This window comes from Scatophagus argus, chromosome 6, assembly GCF_020382885.2.
Source record: "Scatophagus argus isolate fScaArg1 chromosome 6, fScaArg1.pri, whole genome shotgun sequence".
Classification (NCBI taxonomy): Eukaryota; Metazoa; Chordata; class Actinopteri; family Scatophagidae; genus Scatophagus; species Scatophagus argus.
In genome coordinates, this window is record NC_058498.1 from 9,816,153 (window position 1) to 9,844,109 (window position 27,957).

Consider the following 27,957-nt stretch of genomic DNA (forward strand, 5'->3'; position numbering starts at 1 on the left):
AAATGCAAGTGGCTGAAAAATACAGAAGTAACAGTAGAAGTTAATGATCATAATGAAAAGAAAGAACAATGCAGAAATTATTACATGTATGGTCACAATGAAGGGGCTTTATTTTAAGAGCTATCAAAACACATCTAATCATTGTATTAACAGTTTCACAATGGTATTACTGTTTTTCTACATAATTATTTTCAACGTATTCTATTATTCTATAGACCAGGTGTTTTAATATGACTTTACAACGATCTCATGCTTTGATTTTTTTTTCAACCTAAGAACTGAGACATTAAAAAGTATATCTCCAAAATAAAAAATGGTTTCATTTGTTAGCATTAATGCTTTTTGTGTGAAATTAAAATGAGCAGCTTGAAGATAATTGATCAAGTATTTTACCAAGCAAGGATAATGAAATGTTTTGAAGCTTATTGCGTAGGACATTAAAGTAAAGACTATGAAAGGAGATTGTGAGGCATGTTTTCATGAAAAAGGTGGCTTCAATTAAGAATTTTTTTTAACTGATTAAGATCTTGATAAAGACTCGCTGATTTTACCAGCTAATAAAATTGTGAGGGTGACACCAGATAACACCTGTAACCCAGTGATGTGAACGAACACAAACTCACTGTCAAACAGTGTGCTAACATCCAAAGTGTTCATGTGCTACCAATTAAATTATTTCACCCTTTTTTGAATGACTCATTATTTTTGGCATACTTGGGCAGATAATTCAAAGCAATGTAATGGGTGAATGCATCTACAATCCACATAAAACAAAATAAGACATTATATACAATATATGTATTTCTACCTGATTCTGCCCAGTTTTTGCAAAACAAAAATCGGGCGTCTTTGTTAAACACAAATGAAATGTGGGATCTTTAAGCAGACACTTTCAAAAGGAAAACAAAAGAGATGATCTTGTTCAAGTTGTAGAAAGGATGTAGATTATTAGCAGAGGATGTCAGATGTTGGACAAACTGTATTATGTATATTATGTAAGTATATATATGCTGTGGGATGAAGAGATCATTTATAGCAGAAAGACAGGTAATTCTGGGTAAGCCCTCAGGAGATCTTAATGTTGTAAAAAAATTGTTCAAAGAGGAAGAGCTTTGTACTCAGAACCAGTGGCATTTCCCTCTCTGTGCGTGGGCATTTTGCTGCAGTTCACACTATACTCCAGCAGGGGTCACTACTGTCGAATGTCTGCTGGTCTGAGCTGTCTCTCACCCTCAGCCAGAAAGATCTGCATGGCCCGGTAGAGCAGGTGGATGCCCAGCTCCCGCTTCTTCTTCATCTGCCAGTTGGACACCACGCCGTAAAAATCTCCTCGCTTCTGATTGGTGAGCATTTTCAACCCTGGGACAATAAAAGAATTAATTAGGTTACTGAATGTTGTACTCTGCCCAAGATCATTGATTTCTGAGTTTGTTGTTTAGTTTGAGTTTGGAAAATTTATAGTCAGTAAAATAACATGTCAAATGTAGTCATGGGATTATAGGTCCTCATGTTTGATTTCATTCATTTACAGTAACTACAAGGTACAAACCAAGCCACTTTTCAGGATTATGGGGCAAAACATAAGCACGTTATCGAGAAAATGTCTTTGAATGGATTGTCACATGGATTTAATCAGATAGATAGATACTTTATTCATCCCCAAGGGAGCAGTAGTCCAGCAGTATCCATAGACTTAAGATAACAGGGCATGCAACAATAAATACTAATAAAAGCACAGCAAACAAACAGTACAAAGTAAAATGTACAATAATCAATAAAATTTTGGCAATTACCCCATTTTCTCTTCTCTAAACAAAGTCCCTAATGCTGCTGTTTACAGCCACACCCTTCTCCTGCAACTTCCTCATCTCTTTCAATATATGACAACTTTATGAGTCTAAATTACACTTACAGGCATTTTTGTCAGAACATCAAGTCCTTCCACTTCTATAACATGTATTTAATATGTGACCAATGGTGGGCTCATATGAAAAATGAAAGGCCCTGACAAAGTGATTTTGAACAAAGCAGATCACTGTTTCACCCCTACTCACCAATGGCCTCCACCATGCAGGCCTCTCTCGTGTAAGCCTCCACTGGTATGACATTTTGGAAACAATGCAGAGAGATGACACCCTGCTCGGCGTTCCACACCTGGAGGATATGCTGCACTTTGGGGCACAATTTCTGTCATGGAAAAGAAAGGGCATTGTTTTCTATGCATATTTTGCATGTTACGTACGTTTAACTTTGATTAACTGAGACTGATCTGTGTGCACTGCCTTACCTTGGAGGTCTTGTCTCCTTTGTAGTACTCTAAAGCCTCATACAGATGGCTGTAGGGGCGGGAGCGTTTTCCTTTGCCCACATAAAATACAGCGCGGATAAATGTCTGGAAACACTCCTGTGGAGTCATGGTGTGACGGCGAAATGGGAGGTTTTTTGTCACTCTATCAGAGAAGAGAAACAAAGATCGGTTTAATTACACGTTTGGTATTAAAAAAAAAAAAAGTGTTTATCTGTATTACTAAGGAACGGGTAGTTAAGACTCAATGAGGAAGAAAATCAGCTCTAAAGGTACACTGAAAACTGAATGTTGATTATTTCTTAATGTTTAAGTCACATGTATTGCTGTTGATTTTACAGATTGTTTGTCCAACTGACATCTTTAAAATCATATTATTGTTATATTATTGAATTCAGGTATGGTACGGGGCTGTTTTTCAGGGGTTGGGCTCAGTCCTTCACTTCCAATGAAGGGAAATGTTAAGGCTACGCGTATTTCTATGTATTTACAACATGATGCCATTAAAGTTCCTGTTGGTTTAACTGTAAGATGTCTGAATACTTTTGTCTATATAGTGTCATTTATAATACTCTCCTTCCTGAGACACTTGCCAATTTGGCACATATTTTGCTTGATTTTTCAGCTGTTTTTATCATTTCGGCGACATCTGTGATAAATGAAAACCAACAAATCTAGCTTCTTTCCCTGATTATTTTGCGATTTTAAGGCTTATTTATACTTGTCTAAAATGAAGATGTCTGTTTAGGGTTGCTTTTCACACATATAGGATAGCCTTTTGTCCTAATTACAAGCCGTAGATTAAGAATGACATTTGTGCAGTCTGAATCATCTTCCATTGGAGATCTTGCAACATTTCTCAGAATAAACAATATATCAATATGAAAGACAGCCACCTTGGGTCGAGCAGCAGGTAGTTGAAGCTGGACTTGATGACGCCCTCCCTCCACTTTCTGTTTTGATCTGGTTGGTCGAACTGCTGGCACAAAGCCTGCTCATCAGCCTGACAATCAGGCAGCTCGAAGGTCCGCAAGGCCTGACACATTTCTGGACTATAACCCAAATCTGCGGAAATAAAACAGGAGCCGACAAGAAAATGACTTGTGTCACTGACAGTAATGATAAACTAAATTATATTAAGAGCCTTAATATGCCTCATTTTTTTCAGTGGTTCTAATCTAATCCATCCACAAAGTGATGTGCCTACTCGATTCCTCCAAACAGTGGTGGTAAGTTTAATTTTACAATTTCATGCTTCTTTAAAAGATAATTTTATAGTCAACTAAAGGCTACAGATATTTCACTACTTCATGGGACAAACATGAATTTAAATAGTAACATAATTATGAATTCATTAAAAAAAAAAAAACATTTTTATGTTCCATTCTTCTTCTCACACACTGCCCATCTCACACCAAAACTACACACAACATCAAACAACAGAAATACTATCATTACCCAATCATAGCTCAAGTTATGTAAATAGTAATCAAGAACTTTAAATAAAGACCACAAGCATTACCTGTCTGTGGCTGGTCTAACTGCTTCCTGTGATGTGGCGATTGGGAGTTTGATTCAGAATGCAACAGACGACACAACCGTCGCATGTAGGTGGGCCTGGTTCGACTGCTGATAGGCCCTGGGCTCTCCCCCAGCTCTACTAGCCTTATTCTGAGCTCCTTGTCAGTCATCCCTTTGGTCTCAGGCAACAAATTTTCCTCATCATTTTCCTCCTTCTGTAACGCCATCGGGGGCTTCTGGTTCTCCTTTTCTCTGTTCTTCATTATGTCATTCTGCATGGATCTCCAGTCGTAAAGGATGGTTTCCTCACTGCTGCTGGTGCTCATGCTGGAGCTGAGTGAGGTGTTTGCTGTAGGTGGAACGTGGGTCTCAATCAGCTTGTGGCCCTGTTCCATATCAGTGTAGAGATACTCCACTGGTTCGTCCAGATCCTGAATGAGCGGACGCCCTCCGGGGGTGTAAGACAGATTAGCCAGGCGCTGTGGTCTGCAGCAGCTTGACAGACGACTCATGCTGTACCTGGGGGTGCATCCTGTGCCTGGAGTGGAAGGTAGGTCAGAGTCCTCCCTGGACCTCCTTGGGGAAAAATAGCTGGAGCTGGATGAAGATGACACAGAGTCTACCTGAGAGCTACAGTCTTCAGTGATCCACACATCTTCATTTTTTAGGTTGTCTACTTTGTCCTTACCAGGGGCATCATTCACGTTTCTCTTTGTTGCTGACTCATCTGTAGTTGTCAGATCATCAGTGAGAAAATCCCCGCTTTCAGCAAGATCGTGGCCTTGCATAGCCAGAATAACCTCTGCAAGATTTCTTTCATAAGCATCCACTGAAGAGTCCTGGTTTTTCTCCAGTATGATTGTGCCAGACAAAGTCTGTGATTCAGCCACAGAGTCAGTTACGCTCTTGGAGAGAATCAGAGTGTCAGCTTGGCTATTACTAACACTTGAATTAGCTCTGAGGGTGCTGGACTGTGTGTCCTGGCAATCAGCAGGCAAGGAGTCTCCTCCTGTGCTACTACCTGAATAAGATGTATAACAAGGTACATGCGGCGAACTGAGATAGTCGTTACTGCTCTGTAACCTGGGTGTCTGGCGATGTGTCCGAACTGGTGTAGGGAGGGTTTCTTCAAACAGAGAAGACGTGAAGAGCAAGCTCTCAGGCGTTTTGCTTGTTCTCAGTGAGCAGCGACTCAACCTCGAGCGAGTCCTGCCTGTTACAAAAGGACTTGGTGTGAATGTAAGGTCAAAGTTGTCCTGTAATGCTTCAGTGGCATCATTCACTGGCTTATCAATGCCACCTTCACTCGAAGAGTCCACAACAGCACCACTACAAGCTTTAAATTCATCATTGTGTGGGTGTTTTAACTTATCAAGTACACACGGCAAATGCTCTCTGATTTCAGGTTTTGAATCTACGTGGAGTTCAGTTTGAACGGGTGGAAGATTCTCATCTTGCCTTAGATCAGGACCTGACGAAATCTGAATCTTTTTCTCAGATTCAGCCCCAACAGAAACCTCCTCTACTGAAGGGAGTAAAAGATGTTTGGGGTGAACAGAGACATCAAGAGCACTGGTATAATGGTCGCTGTCACAGCTGCTATAACGACTGCTACCTGTCCCACTGCTGCTGCTGCCAACACGGAAGCAGGCTGGCTGTTCTGGTTTCTTTACCTGAGCCTCTTTCACATGTTCTCCTTCCCTTTCATCATCACTCTCCTCTAAAGCACAGTGGCTGATGACTGTTTTCTCCATGTCTTCTTCTGTGCTTTCACTACTCTCCCTGCAAAAAACATAAACGTGATCCGGAGATGTGACGTCGATGCCCTGCCTGTGTAAAACGGCAGCCATGCGTTCTGAATCCAGGAAATCAGAATACTCTGACAGGTCAAAAGGTAAGTTGCTGGTGCACTGGCTGTCATAAACAGCAGGCTGCTGTTTGGGTGATTCAGGACTAAAAACTGGGAAATATTCATCTACATCTCTGAAGCTCACACTCTTGCGGCTCACACACCTAGGTGGAAATGATGGGGGAGTTTCTCTTGTAGAGGGAGAGGTTGCGCCATTAGTTGCAGCAGCATGTTCATTGACTTTTGATGTGAGTACATCATCATGTGTGCACACATCATCCTTGTTAAGAATCTGCATCGCAACTGCAGGTCCCAACGCAGACATGCGAGTGCTTGACAGTATGGAGTGGCCTTCAGATGCAAAATGTGAGGAGGAATTGTTCCAGTGATCCCTCTTAACGTCCATATAAGAAAGCCTGTTACATGAGATTGCTCTGAAACTTGGCCTTCCATTAATATTAGACATGTTGAAAAATGATGAGCGCCTTGTGCTACTCAGTGGGGCTTCACCCAAGTCACTTATCATAGAAGAGTGGGAACTGAAGCTGTAGTCTGATTCGGGATAACTGGACATGTCAGTTTGGTCTGAATACACAGCTGTGTAGGAAAAAAAAAAAGACATAAATCAATGCGGTTCCTACAAAACGGAAAAGTTGCGACTAGCCAGCCAAATTTTTGAAAAAGTGTAGCTGTATCCCATCTGATCTTGTTTTTTACTTTTACTGCTTTTAAACAATTTTTTAATACAGGTATCTCCATGCAACTTTTTTTTTTTTTTTTTTTAGCCTGTCCGCTTATAAATTAATACAAATGGAAAAACTAACTTTGACTTTCAAATGTCTTTGTTTTTTGTTTTTTCAAATTAAGATTTTAAACCCCAACAAAACAAGGCTTTCAAAGAGACTTTCTTACAGTACTGGAATTGAGGTAAGTGGTCCTCCTCTGTGTCCACTGAGCTGCTCTGAAACTCCTGAAGGAGCTGGGCACATTTTCGATTCTCTTCTTTCTCCGCGAGCTGGCCTGGTGTATTCCCTTCCTACATAAATTAATACGACAGGTGTATGATAGGCGTAAACCAAACTTTTAAACATTCAAAGCCACACTTAAGTAAACATTTTCTTACTGGGTTGTGTCTCTGTATTCATTCAGCTACAATTCAGATCCATATTAACATTAGCTTATGCTAAAAATTATTCTCACATTATCTTTACTGTTTGGGTTCCCTCCGTTCATCAAGAGCAGCTTCAGATTTTGATAGCACCCCCACAGTGCAGCAATATGAAGAGGGGTCAGGCCGTCTGATGACCTGGAAGAAATACAAGAAACCACCACTTTACATCAGATACAAAAGACAAAATTACATTATCATTATGTTCGAAGAATTTCAACAGTGTCTCTCGTCTATCTTTTAACATATTTTTAAATGGAACAAGATATTGGAGAGAATGTAATGCAGAAGGTCACTGCAGCCTTTATGCGATGCAGTGAGTCTGTGTTCAAAAATCTACACAAACATTGTCTACACTTACTGATGCTACATTTGTCAAAACAAGCAAAAAAATAATAATACAACATCCAAAGGCATACAATGCATCATTGTTTTCTTGGCTGTTTGTAAACACATCATCAGGTGACTTTGGAAAGTTAGTTAATTGTTGCATCTGATTCCCAGGTCAGAACCAACCTGAGAACCAGACCCAATCACATGTCTTTATCCAGAATTGACAATGCCCAGAAACATCCCAGGCACTGCAACATAACAAGAAAATCAAAAAATATAGGCAGATGGCAGGGACTGTGCAGATAGCACCACACACTTCTAGTCTGTCAAAAATAATCACTGAGAGGAATTTTTTGTATGAGTCTGTGCATTATCTTTTTAAGAAAATCCTGAATGTCACACCTTAAACAGTTATTTGGCATGGTGATTCTTTTGCAGTTTTTAACCATACCTGATATTGGGGTCTGCTCCCTGTTGAAGCAACATTTTCAAGCAGCGTGTGTTCTTTTCAGTCTCTTTGCCAACAGCCAAGTGTATCGCAGCAACCCCTTTTCTGCCCACCAGGTCGGGACGTGCACCTTGTGAAAGAAGAAGCTGCACAGATCTGCCAAGGAAGAGCAAACTGTTACAATCTGACATCCGTTCTATTGTAGCAAACAGTATAACTGTACTGATATCGGGATATGATGTCCTGATATACACAAATGCAATCCATGAAGCTGACCGCTCTTTGTATCTTTAAAATGGTGAATGACAGGTCACCTTCCAAAATGCTGCCACTTCAGTTGTTTCTGTATTTGGCACAAACACTGATGGCCCTCTAATATTAAGTCAGTATCATACACTATATAGAAAAGTATTGGGACACTCCACCATTTCAACAACAAGGACCTTAATCACACGGTATTCTAAATACACAGACAGCTTTGCAGCTACAACAGCTTCCGCTTCTTCTGGGAAGTATTTCCACAGGATTTTTTTTTTGTCCATTCATGGTGTAGAGCATTGTGAGATCTAGTACTGATGTCAGACAAAAAGCCCTGGCTCATAATCTCCATTTCAATTCATCCCAAAAGTGTTGGGATGAATTGGGATGGGTTTTGAGGTCAGGACTCTGTGTGGGTCAGTCAAGTTCTTCCACACCAAACTCATCCAGCCATGTCCTTATGGACTTTGCTTTGTGCACTTGGGATACAGTCATGCTGGAATAGAAAAAGGCCTTCCCCAAACTGTTGCCACAAAGTTGGAAGCATAGCATTGTCCAAAATGTCTTGGTATGCTGAAGCATTAAGATTTCCCTTCACTGGAAGTAAACAGCCTTGCCCAACCCCATAAAAAGATGTGTCTGTATATTTTTGTCTATATAGTGTATCTGCACATTAATGTTTATCAGGAAACATTAACACAAAATTTGAATTTAAAGCTCTGTGGTTTGAGGACCTCAGAGACACCAAAGCACGTACGAAGTGATTATAAATTAGAAAGAATTGGACAAAATGTTCATCAATGTTCATCAAATACACTTAATCTGCTTTCACCATTGGATCAGGAAAATGGGATAAGTTAAGATTGCACAAAATGGTCAGCTACTACAGTCACAGCTGTCACGTCTTATCAACAAAAGGCATGTCTGAACAAAACACAGTGAAGCGGTCAGAGCATCACCTAGGTTCTCCATCTTTCACAGCTTTACACAGTTGACTTTCGAGCCTCGTCGTCTTTCGATCCATGACCGTCCATCCAGCGTTATCCGTTTAAAGATTAGCTATTAACATTTTCTGAATTAGCCCATGGTCGAAACCCGAGCTGCAAGTTATGATAATTTCGAAGCTAGCTTGCTAAACAAATAGCGACAGAGTGCTATTAGTGTGCCCGTACCTAGCAAGCTAACGTTACGATTTTAAATACAGTTAGCCAACGGCTTATGTGTATTATCCTTAATTTTGTCCCTTAAACGCGTGGAGAGATGTACTGTTTCAAAATATAAAAGCCAGTGATTTATCCACGTAATAACAACTTTCGAGAAGCTGCGCGACTATTGTGATTGAATTTCCCTCCAACAACGACGCACACTATTCTCTTTGTTGGTAGGAAGCGGAAGTCCTGCCCATAGATGAGACTGACTGATCTGATTGGACAATGCTTTCAATGCACCCAATCGGGCGAGACCGTAGTTGAAGGTAGCCTTATGATCGATACCTGTCAGAGCCAGTCTCTGTATCACTTTGGTACACACCCTTTTTCTTTACCTATTTACAAATATAAACATGGCTTATGTGCAGTTTGTACGTAATGTTCGAGTAATAGACATAACCATTCTTTGGAAGAAGAATGGAAAAAAATGGTTACTCTATTGAGCATTATAACCTTACTTCGTTTAAACGGTGTGCACCATTTCAGAAACCTAACTCAAGTTAAGGCGATGTCTTGCGTTTTCATTGCATATTTTGTATAAAATTACAATCCAGTAACAAGATACTGACAAGCCACTTTATTCAAGATATTTCAATAATAATTGCAGCATATTTTCATATAAATAAACTCAGTGAAGTGTTTGGTCATGGTTCTGTGCAATAATAACATAAGGCTATCTGAACAAAAGGAAATTATTTAAAAATGGCAGTGATCATGAAATTGTGTAACTAAACAGCTTTTAAATCCCACACAGAAAGTGTGAATAATAATAATAATAATTTTTTTTTTTTTTTTTTTTTTTAGAAAAATACTGCATACATAGCACTGCTATTCCAAAATCAGGACAATTTCTCCAAAAGCTTTCATCAGAGGGAGAAGAGAAGGAGGCCCATCAGGATGAGCAGCAGCAGCAGACTGGGGTGGATGGATCGAGCATGGTTGGGCAAAGGCAGGGCGCAATCTTCGTAGGGCTCCAGACAACCAGCATAAGCCATGACGTGGGCAATATAGCTCTGCTCCTGGACCCCATGGAAAAGGTGAGACATAGGACCTTTGGCAAAGATAGCTACATCCTCTATGCCGTGGGTCTCTGACTCAAGAGGGACGGGAGCCTGCTGACGGTAATCCTTATCCGCTGAGGAAAAATGGGGAAAAGGAGCATAACATTAGCTATGCCATTGTTTGTTGGCACAAGTACATGTAATTGCTAACCTACAATTTGTCAGAGGGGTTTGTTATGGACAGACACCTAGCAATATGATGACATTCAATCCAGCTAAATGGCAAACAACTCAAATATTTGACACTGTATTGACATAGATAAGAATAGAATAAGTTTTATAGTCGTAGTATTAATCACAGAGCTGTTGTATTATTGCATTGTGTTGTTTACAAAAAAGAAAAATACCATACTCCCATTCTTGCCTTTCTACAACTGTTCTGTACAGGGTTAATTTAAAAAATCTTTTTGTCTTCAAAGTGTTAAATGGTTTCACCCCCTCTTATACTATAGAACCATTTTCCCCATATCACATTGTGAGAGAAGTGAGATTGCCTGACCAAAATCTTGTATCTGTCCTGAGATCCAGGACTAGATATTATTGGGCCTTCTTTATTAACTCTGGAGTTATCTTGTCTTTAAGGATTCAATTCTTCCCTGTGCCTCTACAGTAGGTATCCTCCTACACCACAAGATGGAGCTACAATATTATTTGATGTTTTATAAAAAGATCATTAATGCAGACTCACATGAAATTGTCTCATTCATATCTGGGCGAGTTCCATTGACAATCTTGTATCCTGGTCCATTTCCATACACAGCAGTGGTGAAGTGCTTGTTGTCATCAGCAAGTGATCTAGACACCCCTGTAAAACCACAGAACAAATTAATTTGTTCAAACACTTGTTCAAGTTTGTTCAAACTGGAAACAACAGATGATATTCGTGTTTTATTACAAAGGCAAGATCGGCTCAGCTCTTATCACATTCTTCAAGTGCATTTTACCGAAAACGGAGTTTCCTCTGGAGGAGTATCCTCCAAATGCAAAGACATGAGAGTGGTCAGCAGTGACCACAGTCAGAGTGTCCAGCTCACTGGTGAGTTCAGCTGCTCGCCCAACTGCTCGGTCAAACTCAACAGCCTCATGGAGAGCTTTTTTGGCCTTTGATGCATGGTGTGCGTGGTCAATTCTCCCACTTAAAGTCAAAAAGTAAATATTGAGAAATAAGCAAAAGCAGTATGTTTCTTATATTAGTGACTGAGTTACTATATTTGTTTTCATAACTCTTATTCATGTTATGTGGATTTACTGTGACATAAATTCTTAAAAAATTTCAAATCTTAATGTGATGTATGAAGATCATGTCAATGTAACTCCAATAACCTAGACAAAACTAAAATTATTTCCAAAGTAATATATCTAGTATCTGAAAGTTGATGTCACACAATAGTCTGTGGTGTTAAAATTACCCATTGTTAGATTAAATTATTAAATTAAAAAGTTATTTTGCATGCCTTTTGAATTAGAAAATCAGATGTTTGAAGTTTGAGTGTTTAAATTTCAATTCAGTTTTCAGCTGTACTTCATTTATGGTGTAAAAGGGATAGTTACACTGATGGCTTAACATGCATAATGTGGTTGTTTGCTGACAGAAAATAATACACTTATCTTCCACAAAGAGGAAATATCCCTTTGGGTTCTTGCTGAGAATCTTAATTGCTTTCTCCACCATTTCTGTAAGTGAGGGGTCCATGGATGGATCACGGTCCAACTCGTAGCGGCAGTCGCTAGGCTCAAAGAGACCTAAAGGCAGAGAGAAACACCAAGCCTTAACTTAACATCTTCCCTGGCACAAACTTGTTTACTGAGGCTGTAAAAGTGAAGGTTATCTTTTGTTGTTTTAACTGAGACTCTGCTTGATTCAATTCAATTCAATTTGCTCGCATTCATTTGTGCACCAAATCTGATTTATTTGAGAAGTGTCTTGAATGGTTAACTGATTATCAGTCTCGTTACTGATTAAAGTTCAGTAGGGTTTGGACGTAATAGCTGAATGGTTCCTTTACAGTCATCATGTTCATAATAATTCAAGCAAGTTTTATGACTTTGTCCTGCTTATAGGCTCCTGCTGTTCTTAATTCTGTATGTACAGTTACTGGTAAATTGAACAGTTTTTCTTACCCATCAGGAAGTCTGTATTTTTAGGATTGATGGCATCAAAATCAGCTTTGTTCCAAACATATGAAGATTTCTGTGGGTAATGAATAAAAACAAACAAATAATTTTTTGAAGGTCGGGGAAGGGATTGCAAAACTGTTTTTTAAATCACTAATGTAATGGATGAAAATGCTTGTAAAATCTACAATTTACCTTTTTGTTCTTCAACCACTCCATAACAAGATTCCGTCCATCATTTCGGTCTCCTGTACTTGTAGTTGGATACTCTGGGTCTTGCATGTTTTTGGGAAACATGTACCGACGACCTCCACCAAGAATGACCTGGATCAAGAGACGTGGGCGCATTTTATATATATTTTTGCTTAATCTTAATATCGCCTCATACAGATTTGGTTCGTTTTAACATGTGCCAATGGAAATTCTGTGTCATCCAGGTCAAGAAATTGAGGCTTTGGTGATGCATTGCTTCGCTGCAAAAATATCACTATATTACGGCTTACATTTATCTCCGTGTTGTAAACCAGCTGGTGAGCAATGTCACGGCAGCCATTTTGGACAGCCTCAGGGGTGAGGTCAGAGTCTGAATACCAGCTTCGGTCAGCAGAGTGAGCATAACTTGCTCCAGGAGAGGCATGTTGTACTCTGGTGGTGGTGACGATTCCCACTGATTTTCCTGAGACACACAGAGCGGCTTTGGTCATTACTTTTCTACTGATAATATTTACATGGATATGTACACTTAGGAGACATTAAAGAAACGTTATCTACTATCAAAAACAAGATTCAAATGTTTTTTTAAACCACACTAAAGAGTAAGATTACAGAGTAACAGTAAATAATCATAATGAAAGACCCATCTAAACAGTGTCAGAGGAGATACATTGTAGTCTAAATGAAATCACTGTAAAATAAAAGTCAAGGTCAAGATGTTTTTTTAATGCCATTTCAGTGTTTTGTGAACAGTGAAACGAGACAGCTTTCCTCCAGGGACCAGGTGCTACACTAGAATTCTAAACACACCTGTAATTTAAAATTCAGGCATAAAGCTCCGTGAACCTTAACCTACCTGCTTTCTTGGCACGGTCCAGAACCGACGAAACCTCATTGTCAAAGCTAGCATTACAGTTGGACCTTGGGGTAGCGGCAGTGACACCCAGGGTGCCGTAGTTGGCCTTCACACCACATAAGTAAGCTGTGGCTGTGCCAGCACTGTCCGGCATCTGCTGATCCACGTTGTATGTCTGCAGGGGCCAAATAAAGTCACACACGTTAATATGAACATTTATCATCTCAGCAGGTGTAGCAGGTGTTCTTGTCAACAGTGACTTACAGAGAGAGTCACAGCATATTGCTAACTAGGTGGGCATGTACATGTATTAATACAGGCAATACAATCGGGAATTTTTTAACATTGGTAAGTTAAACTTAGTTGTTGTCTGTGTAGTAAAAGGCCATTTGAATTGGGATAGGATAGCAGATTCCAGTTCTGTGTTTTAATATTTGCAGCCATGAGGAAACAAATCAAGTGATACCAATGCATGTGTGGTGTTTTCATGTGAACAGTATGTAGCGGGATGTGTCGATGGGGTAGGGAGAGCAGGCTGACCTTGGATAGGGCCACGTGCGGGAAGGTATCCATAACCAGACTGGTCTCCTCCCCTGATTTCCCTGCCAACTGGCCTTTGAGGATTCGTGCAGCAGTCACTGTTGTAACCCCCATACCTGGAAGCAGGTGGAAACGCACCTGAGTGTTAGATAGCATCAACCAGTAAGGCACAGGGCTGCCATTGTGCTCTGGCAACCTCATATGGCTCAGCTGATGATGAGAGTTGGTGAAAGGTTGGTGAAAGGCATCTGAGTTATTTAAAACCACAAAATAATAAATAATACAGCAAACCAGACAAATATTCCATTTTTTTCCTCTTTTACAATCCTGATTATTCTGTCTTATATTTCCTGAAAAATCCAAGACACCTTGTGCAACTGTGTCCTGTGTTGTCCATTGCTGGATTATAGTTTCAGACTGAATGAAGCATTAACTATTTTTCTTTCTGCACTGCAATTATGTGTGAGAAGCTACATGTAAACCACGTTATCATTTTGTCATTGTGGTCATGTAACTCAGTATAAATCCTTCTGTGAAAATCGTGTCAAACTAGTTTTGTAAAGATAAATACGAAAAATGTTAAGTCAATGTTAGTTGCTTAGGTTTAAGGTCAAATATGTCTTTAAATGTCATTGAATTGTGATGTGATAAAATGTGAGTGATCAAACCTGAACACAGATAAAACATTTAATGTTCTGCTATCAGCATGTTTATGGACAACTGTAATCATAAATCCATGGATCATCTATAAATTTCTACTGAAGTGGAACTGAAGTGGAATCCTAATCTTGGATCATAGAGATAAAAAAAAAAGAACGTGAACAGCAGAAAATAATTTCTCAGCGTGTGTGGTGCTGGGTCAATTCAGAATGAACCATCATAAAATATCAGGTTATCTTGCTTGACTTGTATACATGAGATTAAAATTAATTATTAATAGCTATATAATTGTTAATAAATCATCAACTGAGCTTCTGATCAGAACTAGCACAACTTGTACATGGGAGATCTGCTAATCAGTCATCCTGCCAGTTTAGAGATTATAGCATTAAAAGGACTTGTAGTTGACTTAATAGAAAACCTAAAACTTGAGCTATGCAACTTATTTGATCACTGCAGTGACTTACCTTTTTTGGTGTTCAGGGGAGTCAGGGACACAAGGAATTAACAACACATACAGGGTAGACTGTGGTTTAGCCTGAGTTCATTTTGTTGCGCTTGGCTTTCCATGCAGTAGTAACTGCTGGTGATCAGATGTCAACATTCATCTCCTTCTACCCATAAACCCACACATTCTGGGGTCACATAGTGCTCTGGGTTTGCAGTGTATTCTCTCTTTCCAATGGTGAACTAACACCACAATAAAGGTTAAGAAAGATAAGAAAAAAACTGCTTAAACTGTAGGAAAGTTCCTTTCCAAGACTCACCGTCCCCCAGGAAGAGGATGATGTTCTTGGCTTGGTGGAGATTCGGTTGAACATTGAGGGCAGTGTGAAGAGCCTGCTTCCCTTTGTTGTTCCAGTAGCTGGCGTGGAGCTCTTCCTCTATAAGCGTGAAAAGAAACGATATAATAGTTGACAAGCTGAAGTGGCGTATTAAATGGACTTTAACACTGTAAGTCTACATTGGGTAATGCTGTTATTTTTTCTGACTTGCCATAACAGCTGCATGAACACCAACACTGGCTGACAATTAGAATTAGGAATGAAATAAGCAAAGTCAGATAAGCCAAAATTAATGACAATGAACAATGATATTTTCTGTAGTATCAGTAGAGCAACCTATTTTCTTAAAGAGTATAAATATAACACTTCCACTCCATTGAGAATATTATTTTTCTCACCAGGTATAACATTTTTTTTCTTTCATGAATTCAAAGTTGCTGTGTATTGTAGACCATGTCTTTGTGTGTGAAATCCAGCTACATCTGACAGCAAGCATTCATAGTTTCTGCACATTCTTAGAAAACATTTAACACACCCTTACCTGAAACGGACACTGTCCACGGCACTGAAATGAAAATCAGAAATCCAGTAAGAATTAGTTTGTGTTTGCTGGCCATGGTATTGACTTTATACAAATGAGAAAAGCTGAATACATGAGCCCTTGTCTGCACGCTGAGGTCCCTTTATAGTGGTAGCTGAGGAGCAAAGGGCACATGGAGGAACCTTTCAGCGTGAGCTAAGGGTTATATACAACACACGCCTACACACTCCCACGCACACACACAGCCAAGTACATGTACTCAAGTAATGTACAAGTGCATATTCTTATCACCCATAATCTAACTGGCATATTCATCGGTTTCAGTCATATTCCATCATTTCCCGAAAGACATCTTATCGGAGACATTTAGAGGAACATACTAACCTTGAACAGTCTCTTCTTAGACACAGTAATTCTCTCAAGCTTATCTGCCTACAAAATAACTTTGTTATTTATCAATATTATAATTTAATCACTTAACATTGTTGTACATGATTTTAACTATACATTTTGATTACACTCTCTAGAAAAACATACACCACAAAATCATTCGTTCATTAATCAGTTTTAACACTTAACTGGCAACTGCTTTGTCTCACCTGAACTTCACCTGTGGCTGAAACAGAGCTAACAAAACAGCACTTAGCTGGAAATGATACGCTGTTTAAGTTGAAGTGTTTTTGTATGACAGGGCAATACATTTAAAATGTCACAAGAAAATGTGCACAAGACTTATGAGTCATCTAAAAAAAAATCAGTTATCTGTTTTTATTATCTGTTTCTATATTGGACTACGGAACACTATTTATGAACCAGGAGCAGCTTTACTTATTACTAGACCAGAATTCAGCCCATGTTTTGTTATAACAACTTTCCAAAAGAACAACCATTTGTTTGAAATTTGTGGCAGAATTAATTGATAACATGTGAGTCTGAGTACATACAGGTGGGTCTGACCTAACAGCTGTGTGATGTTTTTCAGCAGTGCGGTTAAAAACCCTCAGCACTCTTATACTGCGGTTCAGACAGACGAGACAGACGGATCACAGAGTTGTTGTTTTTTTTGTCTGTATCAGCATTTGGACCCATTACAATTGAGGATTTTGTGGAAGGAACAAAACCTCTGAAAGCCAGAATTGACTGACCATGAACAAATAAAAGTAAGATTACATTCATTGACAATAAAATCACTGAAGTATATTTCACAAACTCTGTTGTAAGGATACGCAGAATGAACTTGAATCCCTTCAAATGTCTATACCCTGGAGCTTGCTCTCTGTTTCCCCTTCTGGTTCTTATTTATTCTGTTGATGCCATGATTAGCTGATTGCTTTGTGCATATTCATGTGGCAATTTTGTTATATTTCCTGGATTCCCAAGTCAGTGAGATTTTGGAAACTAAGTTTATGTTAGTACATCTCACACACATGCTTACATGACATATAAGCTACTTCAGATGTATTCTTACTGATCCCATTACAACTAAACGATCCCCCTTGTGTCAAATGTCTGCACTGATTAAGGCCTTGAAGCCAAATGCTTCAGCGCTTACATCAGACCTAACTGTGCCAAAAACTCAGTTTTTTTCTTAAATATTTCTCTGGATAGAAATCAGCAAGTGATTTTCAGAAAAATGTCATTGTTGTTTTTTAGGAATTTTTTTTTATGAAACTGAAAAGCCCATAAAACAAACTTTGTGTCACCAAGAGACTTGTTTTCAAAAAAAAAAAGAAGAAAAGAATAAACTGCAGACAGATCAAGAAGAAGTTGTGTTTTCCAACCTTATTTAAGCAACATTTGCAAAACCACAGTATAAAAATACATTGGCAATATTTGCTTACAAAATACATTCATGTACAATCCACATAGATTACATATCAAGTGACAGACAATCTGACAGAAAACAGATTTACCATTTGGAACCAATGAGGTCAAGATACAACTTTGATAAAAAAAAATAATAATAATAATAATAATAATAAAAGCTACATATGTTCCACTTCTGAACGAGGTACAGCATCCTTATGACTTCTTGTAAGGTCTTTTGGGTTTGTGGGTTTTGCAGCTTGGTATGGCACAATGGCTTGTAGTTCAGATTTGTGTCTTTTGTTCCATCTGGAAAGAGACAATCATGTACCGGTACATCAACAGCTGTGTGTCCTGCCCAAGTGCCCACAAGCTGAACAGTGAGCCCTCAGCCTACATGCTTGCTTCAAGTGTTTCTGGCTAAAGCCTCAGATTAATGTATAACTCTAAATTACAGATCCTTGCAAATGTTTGACAGCTCTGCACAGAGAGCATTGAGTTTGTATATAGCTTTAGAAAATAAGAAGAGGACAAAAATCGAACTAACTAATGAAAGAACTAGTTAGTGCAAGTTAGTAGTCATGTTGCAGGTATACAGGTTTGAAATAGTTCTTCTGAAGTAAATGCTGATGATCTAAAAACTGGCAACAGTTGCATGAAGTGTTTCAGCTTTGCATATTTGCAAACATTTGCATATTGTTCTGGCCTACAATGCCTGTCTGTTTGTTAGTTTGTATTTGAATATGAGCTACTACATACATGTTGAAGCCTGCATTTTTTTTTCATGCATTCTAGGGTACAAGCTCATGATAATTGTACACTGTATGATCAGGATGTGTGCAAGCATATTTCCATTAACACAAACAGTACAGTATATGTTTATCCCTGCATTCTGACCTGTCTGTCTGTGTGCACACAGCGAATGTGTGTGCACGCAGTCCATGAACATTTAGAGCACAAGAAATCCGTACTCCTGCATGCATACATTGTGTGTATGTGTGTTGATGTGTGTGTGTGTGTGTGTGTGTGTGTGTGTGTGTGTTTGGGGGTCATCTGAGTAAATAGAGGAAACCAAGCAGGCCAAACAGGAGGGTCGAGGGTGTGTTCACACCCCCACTCGAGGTATGGGAATGGAGATGAGGAGGGCACTTTGAATAGGGTTCTAAGCAGGCAGCGTAGGCCATGACATGTGCCACGTAGTTCTGCTCTTTCACCCCATGGAACAGGTGAGCCATTGGGCCTTTGGCATAGATGGCCACATCCTCCCCTCCATGCGTCTCAGCATCCAGCGGGACAGCAGCCTGCTGCATGTACTCCTCATCATCTGGAGAGTGTAACAAGAGACTGTTTTAGGAAACTGTTTTAGATGATTTAATAATCTATGTCATCATAAATTAACCCACATTAACTTAATTCCTCACTATGACTGCGTGTAGACTATTTACTGACACATTATGGACCATACCATACAAATAAAGTGCACTTTAAAGATATAAGAATATCTTTCCTTTGACACCTTGACATTAGTGAAGTGCCTTTATTACAATGGATTGCACTGGAACCCCTTTGTTAGTCAGTTTAAATACCACCCACGCCAGAGAGCATCAATGGATTCCTTTAGGATTACATTATAGAACTTTCTGAGGCTGCTATGCTCACAAAGTGCTGTTTTGTAAATATCCTCTAATGAAACTTAATTACAACACTTAAAAAACCCAGAGGATAATTGAAGTCTTTTTGATAAAATTACAGCATTTACTGTCTGACCTTTCAAAAGTGAAGTGCACTTTTCCCTCCCAAAAAAACAAATATACAATGCTGGAAAACAATTGGGACAATAAAGAGTTCTTGATGTTATTATGTAAAACAATGGCAGTCTTGATAGAGGGTCCTTTTGCAGTATTTTGGATTGATTGTTACAAAAACTTTTCGGAATATAGATGCAGTGCTTCATATTTCTCAAGAAGGATGCAAGTTTTCGAAATGACTCCCTCACTTGAAATTAGAATGACTGCGCACTTTTGAGACACAACTATTTGTACAAAAAACATAAAGTGACGCCAGGCCAAAATCAGGGGTTTTAAAAGGCAGGCACCTTAAAGTAAACATACTCATGCAATGATTACAGTGAATGATGCAGAACAAGAAGAGGAGGAACTGGACCATTGCTGTCCAGTATTCCACAAAGAAATACAAATAGCTTTTTCAAGTGCAGTTATATGTACACAGTGAGGCCTGTGCAGAGAAGAGAACAGATGACAGCACAATGAATGCCATAATCATCATATTTCATCTTTTTTTTTTTCTCCAGAGAAAAACATGGGCATGAGTCAGCCGTAACCACATCAGTTTGAGCTGTCTGTGCACAGATCAGCGCAGACAAGTGCAGCATCTGAAAGACATTAGTTCATGCTTACAGTAATCCACCATTGTGATGTTCCCTCTGGTTCCATTTATGTGGACGTATCCAGGACCGTTTGCATAGAGGATGCTGGTGAAAGGCATTCTATCATCAGCTTTCTTTGGTGCCAGACCTGAATGACAAAAAAAAAACATGGCAGAGGAGGTGAATAAAAATACATTTTTTTTTCACAAAAATAGCAATTTTTTTTCCCCCAAAACAAGCACATAGAGTTATATGTACTTCATGTGACAAAAAGGAAGCTTTTGACACGGTAGTTACATAAACAACCTAGTCATTTTCCTTTTCCACTTGTGCTTTGCATCCAAAAACAAATCCACTTTGTTATTCTTTACTTTTCATGCCAGGTTCAATGGACTGCATTCAAGTACTTTATGTTTTGAACCATACCAAAGATAGGATTCCCTCGGGGTGTATTGCCACCGAAGGTGAAGACATGGGAGTGGTCAGCAGTGACCACAGTGAGAGTGTCGGATTCTCTGGTTAGCTGGGCAGCACGCTGAATCGCTCGGTCAAACATCACAGCTTCTGTCAGGGCCAGTTTGGCAATGCCGTCATGGTGGCCATGATCAATTCTCCCTCGTAACAGCAGAAAAGAACTCAAGTCAGATCTGGAGTAAAACATCTGAATAGCAGGCCTACTCTACTAGATGTAATTTAGGTAAAAGGGTTTAGTTAATCCTAGTGTTTATGCTCTATCTTAGTTTTTCCTCACATTGTGAAAAAAAAAAGAATTATCTGTTCTTCAGAAGTAGGTGGGATAACTTGAATGAATACTCTTACTGAATGAATACTGTCCTACACTGAGAGACGTATGTTCCTGAAAAAATGTGATATCATTATAAGGGGCCTTAGGATCACAAAAGTGACTCAGGAATCAATGGTCACCATGAATATAATTAGTGATCCATGCTCGATTTGAAACTGAAACTTGAAAATGTTGATATAATACTCATCTTCCACAAACAGGAAGTAACCTTTGGGATTCTTGCTAAGGATTTGGATGGCCTTCTCTGTCATCTCCACAATAGAGGGGTCTCGTGTGCTGTTCCGGAAAACCTCAAATCTCATGTCTTTTGGCTCAAACAGGCCTAGAAACACAGAAAGAAAGAAGAAGAAGAAGAAAGGAAACAGGATTTCATTGTAGATTTTTTCCTCTGTTTTTTTAACTGGCTTTGTCACGTTACAGTGGTAATGATGAGTTAAATCTAAACTGGCAGAGCTAAAGAACAGGGTGAGAGAAAATGCAAGACAAAAGGCCAAGTAAGAGAGGAAAATCGCTGAACTGAACAAATGCAATTTACATAAACTTGCACTGTTGTCTAGCTCAGTGGTTTTCAAAGTGACCCTCCAGGGGTCATTCGGGGGATTCCAGATGGACTCCAGCACAAAGGGCAATCATTTATTTTCACTATGATTTCATCCATAAATAACACAATGACAGATTGTATGATTATTATGATCACGGGTTTCATACGCTTTCGTGGTCTAATTTGCATCAAATGAGGGCCACTGATCTAGCTAACTTGCCTTGGTCGCATTCTCTGTTAAAGTCCAAGCTCCTTCCAAGACCCCTGTGTGATTCTTAAATCACTCACAAAACACTATATTTACTGTTTCTGTCCATCTGATCATCAAAATTCTGCTCCAATCATGCCAATAATGCTTAGAATATGACTTAATTGCTGCCGTTGGATGAGACCTGTTCTGTATTCCTGTGGCGTCCTATTTTAAACGCAGGGGCACAGAGTTCAGCACTTAAACAGGGCTCATACACATACACGAAAGCAATATAACTGTGCAAGATGGTGCCAGTTCTATTGCTTCTGTATTACTGTCATACGCATCACAGCAAGAAAAATGCCCTTTGGTTTATATGACTGTAGTTAGGGTTGATAATTTCAGCTAACTGAATTTACAGTACACTGCCAAGACTACTTTGTTTGACTGTAAAGATGAAAGCTGACCTTACTGGAATCCTCGTTTCCAAGACACTAAGAGGGTTTCATAATTGTCAGTGTCTGTTATCTAATATGGATTATTTATCTGTTCAACCTGATATCTGTGTGCGTAGACACATCTGTACCTACCCATGAGGCGGTCAGTAGTTTTAACATTTATCTCATCGAACTCCTTCCTGTGCCAAACGTAATGTGACATTTTGTTCTGAAAAACAAGTCAGAGGGGACACTTGGAGATGTGAGTCATACCTTAAAATATAGGGCAATATCCAATAGCAATGCAAAATAAATCCTACTGGTTTAGCCTTCAGCCACACGTCAATGAGGTTCCTTTTGTCTTTGCGGTCCCCCTTGCGGGAGTTGGAGGTAGGGTATTCAGGGTCTGGGGTGCCTTTTGGTGTCATGTACATCCTCCCTCCCCCGAGAATCACCTTAAAGAGACACCACATAGAATCATGTAAACAAAGAGGAGCCCATAATGGTACTTATACTGAAGAGTTACACTGACCTAACAAAAGCCACTGTGTTTTTCACAGTACTGTTTATTTTGTAACCTACCAACTGTTTAACTTCATTCATCTTGCATATATGTGTAAATAATATAGATTTTAAATGACTACCAAGATGGAAATTAAAATGTCTGGAAGAGTAGAGTGTTCAGTATGATGCCTTTGAAGATGGGTTGGGAGTTTCAAGAAGAAAAGTGCTAATTATCTGTCAATTAGATGTGTATGTCAACGGTTAACAATAATTAACAATTATAGTTAACAATATCATCATTTTTCTATGCAGCACAGTGTTTTTTTAAATTGAATTTGATCCAATTAATCAAAGGTCCTTTTTGGCCATTGAACAAAAATCAGCTAAGCAGAGTTGTTCTTACATACATCGATGTCAAAATTGGTGACCAGTTGGGTTGCAATGTCGACACATCCCTGTTTGTGCGCGCTGGAAGGAAGGTCGGCGTCGCTGTACCAACTGCGGCTGACAGAATGGGCGTAAGCGGCGGCTGGGGAGGCATGCTGGACACGAGTGGTGGTCACTACGCCAACTGATTTACCTGAAAAACACAGAGACACACGTCGAAACTAGCAGCAAAATTGGCAATGAAAGCAATGTGATTTTTGGTACAAATTAACACCTAACATCTGACTTTGACGTAGAGTGAAAACATAACACTTATCAAACGTGTTCTCTCATAAACATGCCTTGACAGAAATAGACAGTCTGCACACTGATATACATAAAAAATAATGAATACTGGCCAGTGTAAAATTATATCTTAATTAGATCTGTTCTGGACATTGACCTGTCATTTAAGTAGCAGTTAGCATGCTTATCATATGATTGTTTATCCCTAACTTGAGATAAGAAAGTAATTTAACTCATATGACCTTTCCATTATAGCACACCCACTACTTAACTGATGCATTTAGTGTCTTTACCTTGTGCTTTAGCACGCCGTAGTACTGAATAAACCTCGTTACCAAACGTGGTGTTACACTCATAGGCCACTGCTTTAGCGCTGAGCCCCACTGTCTTAGCGTTAGCCTTCACCCCACAGTGGTAGGCTGTAGCCGTGCTAGCGCTGTCTGCTACCTGCTTATCCACACTGTAGGTCTGAGGAGTAGAAAGACACACACCATTCAAGACAAGACAGCAAATACACATTTATTTAAAGTAGTGTTTCCCTTTCTGTACTATAAACTACATAGACACTTAAGACTCACTTCTCTTAGGTTAGAGTAATTGAGGGATTATATGCAGCCACAAAGCTGAATGCAGCTTTTATCATACTTTAAATCAGTTTTCACTGTTTCCACCACAATGTCAGCATTTTCAGTTAAAGTGTTGATTTTAGCTAAATCCCTCGAAGAAAATCTTCTCACACATAGTTTTGAGTACTTAAGTTGGATCTGGATGGTATGAGGCAAGATGCAACATGTTAAGAGAACAAAGCATGTGAAAAATGGACACTCGTGCTAAGCCATCCTTCTACATACTCAGTATCCAGCTGCAGTGCATCTGCATCTGTCTCTTTGTCCTCTCTCTGTCACTGTCTGTCTTTTTTTTTTCTCCTTTGCTGGCTACATAACAAACTATTGACATACCAAGCAAAACCAGACACATACACACATGTTAAAGACATTCAAGCATATTCTCTGTCTCTCTATCACACATGTCCACAAACACACACACACATATCTAACAGCAGAGCTCATCCTTGGAGTTCATCTACTGATATGAGTGTTGATAGTGTGTGTGTGTGTGTGTGTGTGGAGGTAAAGCAATTCAGAGGGCACAGAGTCCATAAAACGTGGATCACCTCTGTGCACCAGTCAAGTTGCAATTTACATCAGTATCTGGCCAGATTCATAATCTATGTAGAATGTGTAGTACACATGTAGAACACGAAGAGGCTACAAATTGTGGCTTCACGCATATCTTACATCCTCCTCCAGCACAGATGATCTGTAAGGTCACCACAATTTCAAGGTGAGAACCCAAAATTGGTGCATGCACATGCATAACCCCCGAAAAAAACAAACAAACAAAAAAACATACCTCAGGCCAGGCTTATTGGCAGCACAGAGGCATAAAAAATGTAACTTTGTTTAATGACCCGTTTCTTAACTATAAAATATTTTGAAAAACATGTGATTACAGCATTAATACTGCCCCTTTGCACATTTAAACTTACAAATTGGCTTGTAAAACCTAATGTTTTCAAGCAGAAGTGTAACCAGAATTAACGTTGCGTTAGAGGTCAACAGGGTTGTGTTGTCACCTTTGATAAGGCCACGTATGGAAAAGTGTCCATTGCCAGCATTGTCTCCTCCCCTGATTTGCCTTCCATCTGACCTCGCAAGATTCGAGCTGCAGACACTGTGGACACACCCATCCCTGGGAGACAATGATTGACAGGTGAAAGTCAACCGAAATGGTCCGACACACTGAGTATATTAAAGACTTAAAAGACTGCATTCTGAATGTGTTCACATAATGCGAAGGGTTTGCTGTTCTGAAGCCAAAGAGGGCAGAATCGCTGTCTAGTTTGTGAACATTTCAAAAATCCAGACTGGAAATACTTTGTTTGTTTTTAAAGCTCAGACTATAACTGTCAGATGAGAGGGGAAAAATGATTCAGTAATTCTTAAAACAAACAAAGTCAAAGCATATTGAGGCCATTAACATCAACTCATTCCACAAATACAGGGCATTCAATGCAGTGGTTTATAGGAGAACCACATTTGCAAACAAAATCATCAAAAAGACCAACACTGACTCTTCCGGGCAAGTATTCAGACCACTATTGGAAGAAAATGTTAAACAAAAATAAAGATACTGTTATGGCATATTTTACAAAAAGCAGACATTATTTTTCTTTCATCACTTTTGTCAATTTTTTCTGACAAATTAAGGGATCTGTTTTATCTCTTTCTGTGGGTCATTAATGGATTTCACCCTTTACTTTAAAAAACACCCTTTACTAAGCCTTTAGCTCTCTCTTCAACATCACAGTCATAAAACTGAGAACACGCTCTGGGCAGGGCATTGCTGGAGAGAAAACACAACCTCGACCACCCAGAAATGTGACTCAGTAAGTCTGATTCAAAGCAGATATTCTTGGATTTAACAGGAAAAAACTCACTAAGTCTCTGCACCTTTAAACAGCCCCCCCTTACAAAAATTACTCTCATGCATCACCAGCCGTAAATATACCATGCAAGTGACAATTAATGTGAAAAACTTGCCAATCAAATTCAATCCAGATGGAAACTTTTCCCCAACTGGCAATGGTAACCACTTATAATCTAGTACAGCCATTGGATGCTACACTATGCTGCCAAAGGCGGAGAAATATGGCGTCTCAGGGATGGATCTTCAGGGGGGACAGCCACCTTCTGCATTAATTGAGAAGACCACTTCAAAGTTATCCAACAAAATATTTAATGACTGATAATGCTATGGAGCAATATTTTTTCGAATATTTTTCAGTTGTTAACATTTGGTTAGCAACACCAACTTTTAAACTTTTCCTTCCCACTACACCTTCATGTTATTCCACTTACTGAGCTCCTAAACATACAATACAAAGTTCAACAAATTTCCAACTTAACAGTAGGAAAAGTGACAGTCGATGGCTTTCACCAAGAGAAAACACTGCATGCAAATGTATTCCAGTAGACACCTAATATAGGAATATAAAATTAAGCAAAATGTGTGCACTTTAACATAAATTTCTATCAATGCAGCTTCAAGTTGAGGTAACTAAAACAATTAGGCTAAGACTAGAGAAAAATCTCTTTCATTATTAAGAGAAAACTGTACTGGCATGAGATGAACCCTTAACTTGATAATTCTGGAGAGCTTAATGTAACATTACTTCTGCCTTTCTATTTCTGAGCCATTATTCACACAACTCAAAGTGTTTCACTGTCAAAATCAAGTACTCCTTTTTAAAAGTATTTAAACAAATTTCTAAAACTATCCAATCTTTTAATATAGCCACAGGCTCACACACCTGCTTTACCGCTAACACATGGTTGCTCAATCTATTCTGGGCACAGCAAACTGTAACTGAACACACCTGAGTCTTGCATTGCATCATGAAGCTGAAATCAATAGCTTCAACCACACTTCACACTTCAACCACAACCAAATAGGTATTGAATGTTTGCTGGAATAGACACCATGACCTACCATCGCCAAGGAACAGGATGATGTTCTTGGCCTGGTGGTTGCGAGGGCGGAGCTTCAGCGCAGCATTCAGTGTTGCTCTGGCCTGAGCATCCCAGTATGCTGGGTCCTTCTCCAGATCGTGTAGCGCTGCTCCATGGAAACACACACAAAGATAGATAAGAATATGGATGTTTGGAGAGTATGTAAGGGCATAAATGGATCTCTGAGATTTCAATAGTAGAGAATCTGTGTGGATGGTATGATGTTTGCATAAAATCCGTTATAGAGAAGCTTCAACTGAATTCAAGTGTGTCTGCAGATGCCTGCACACTGCACATGCATCCCAGCCTGTCCTCCTCTGACACTTTGAATTGAATTTGGAGGAGAGGAGGTTTCTCAAGAGGTGTAAGAATGATGAAAATAGCCATGAAGACCGTCCTTTCATGCCCAATGGGTGTCGCACAGTGAAGGAAGTGAAAAAAAAGAAAGTTTGTCCACATATGAAAACAGCGGAAAGACAAACAGTGCATCCCACATTTTACATAAACAGCTGGACACAGGCAAAAATATAGTCATACACGCTTTTGTGCATTCTACAGTAACACAGACTCTCCATTACATCTACACACTTGGGTCTGTCCTCTCACACTCACCTCTTCCCAGTTTGAGGTTACCTGCTTGAGCCACCCTGCGTGCCCATTTGTCTGCCCACAAAGTCCTACTAATATCCCAACCTTGGGCAGTAATAATAACTCTGTCCTCTCCTCACCTTGGCTCTCCATAGTGGCCCGGCCCACAGCCAACAGTGTGGGGCCCAGTGTGAAGATGAGCAATAGATTGGGGGCCCTGCAATGTGGCATCTGCATCTCTAATCCAAGCGACCTGGAGGCTGAAGAGGTTGACAGAGCCGGCTTTTAGAGCAGCACGCGAGACCAAAACACAGAGGCACAGGCAGGGAGTGTGTGGCTGCTAAGACCTCCGGCCCTGCCTTTTTAAAGCCCCACTGGGTGTGTAAGGAAGAGCCAACGCCAGCTCATAGGCTTAGAGCCTCAAAGGAGGGAAGAGAAAATGTGAGTGAAGGAGGAAGAGCCAAAAGAGAGAGAGGGAGGCTGGGACCACACAGGAGCTCTGTAGCATCGCAGCCCCTCTACTCACTTTGGTTCCTGCAAATGCACCACCCCCGTTTTATTGTTTTAAAAGGTTGCTTTAACTTTGTTCTCCCCC

The 27,957-nt window shown here is 39.6% G+C and overlaps 3 protein-coding genes across 3 annotated transcripts; all 3 read right to left on the bottom strand.

The window, feature by feature from the left end:
- Positions 1-77: 77 nt before the first annotated feature.
- ankle1 (ankyrin repeat and LEM domain containing 1) lies at positions 78-9,280 on the bottom strand. Its single transcript, XM_046391673.1, has 9 exons — positions 8,842-9,280; positions 7,628-7,780; positions 6,876-6,981; positions 6,588-6,711; positions 3,828-6,272; positions 3,202-3,370; positions 2,288-2,450; positions 2,055-2,187; positions 78-1,359 (listed from the first exon to the last, which is right to left on the bottom strand). Exons 1-9 carry the CDS (start codon positions 8,904-8,906, stop codon positions 1,193-1,195), a joined length of 3,525 nt encoding a protein of 1,174 aa, XP_046247629.1. The 5' UTR covers positions 8,907-9,280; the 3' UTR covers positions 78-1,192.
- A 592-nt stretch (positions 9,281-9,872) lies between these two features.
- Positions 9,873-16,096, bottom strand: LOC124061208 (alkaline phosphatase-like). Its single transcript, XM_046392847.1, has 11 exons — positions 15,862-16,096; positions 15,303-15,419; positions 13,876-13,991; positions 13,336-13,510; positions 12,770-12,942; positions 12,462-12,590; positions 12,273-12,342; positions 11,760-11,894; positions 11,096-11,287; positions 10,840-10,956; positions 9,873-10,225 (listed from the first exon to the last, which is right to left on the bottom strand). Exons 1-11 carry the CDS (start codon positions 15,935-15,937, stop codon positions 9,957-9,959), a joined length of 1,569 nt encoding a protein of 522 aa, XP_046248803.1. The 5' UTR covers positions 15,938-16,096; the 3' UTR covers positions 9,873-9,956.
- A 1,460-nt stretch (positions 16,097-17,556) lies between these two features.
- alpi.1 (alkaline phosphatase, intestinal, tandem duplicate 1) lies at positions 17,557-27,926 on the bottom strand. Its single transcript, XM_046392823.1, has 11 exons — positions 27,503-27,926; positions 26,755-26,880; positions 24,839-24,954; positions 23,496-23,670; positions 22,938-23,110; positions 22,347-22,481; positions 22,180-22,255; positions 21,046-21,180; positions 20,480-20,671; positions 20,085-20,201; positions 17,557-18,991 (listed from the first exon to the last, which is right to left on the bottom strand). Exons 1-11 carry the CDS (start codon positions 27,597-27,599, stop codon positions 18,717-18,719), a joined length of 1,617 nt encoding a protein of 538 aa, XP_046248779.1. The 5' UTR covers positions 27,600-27,926; the 3' UTR covers positions 17,557-18,716.
- Positions 27,927-27,957: the final 31 nt, after the last annotated feature.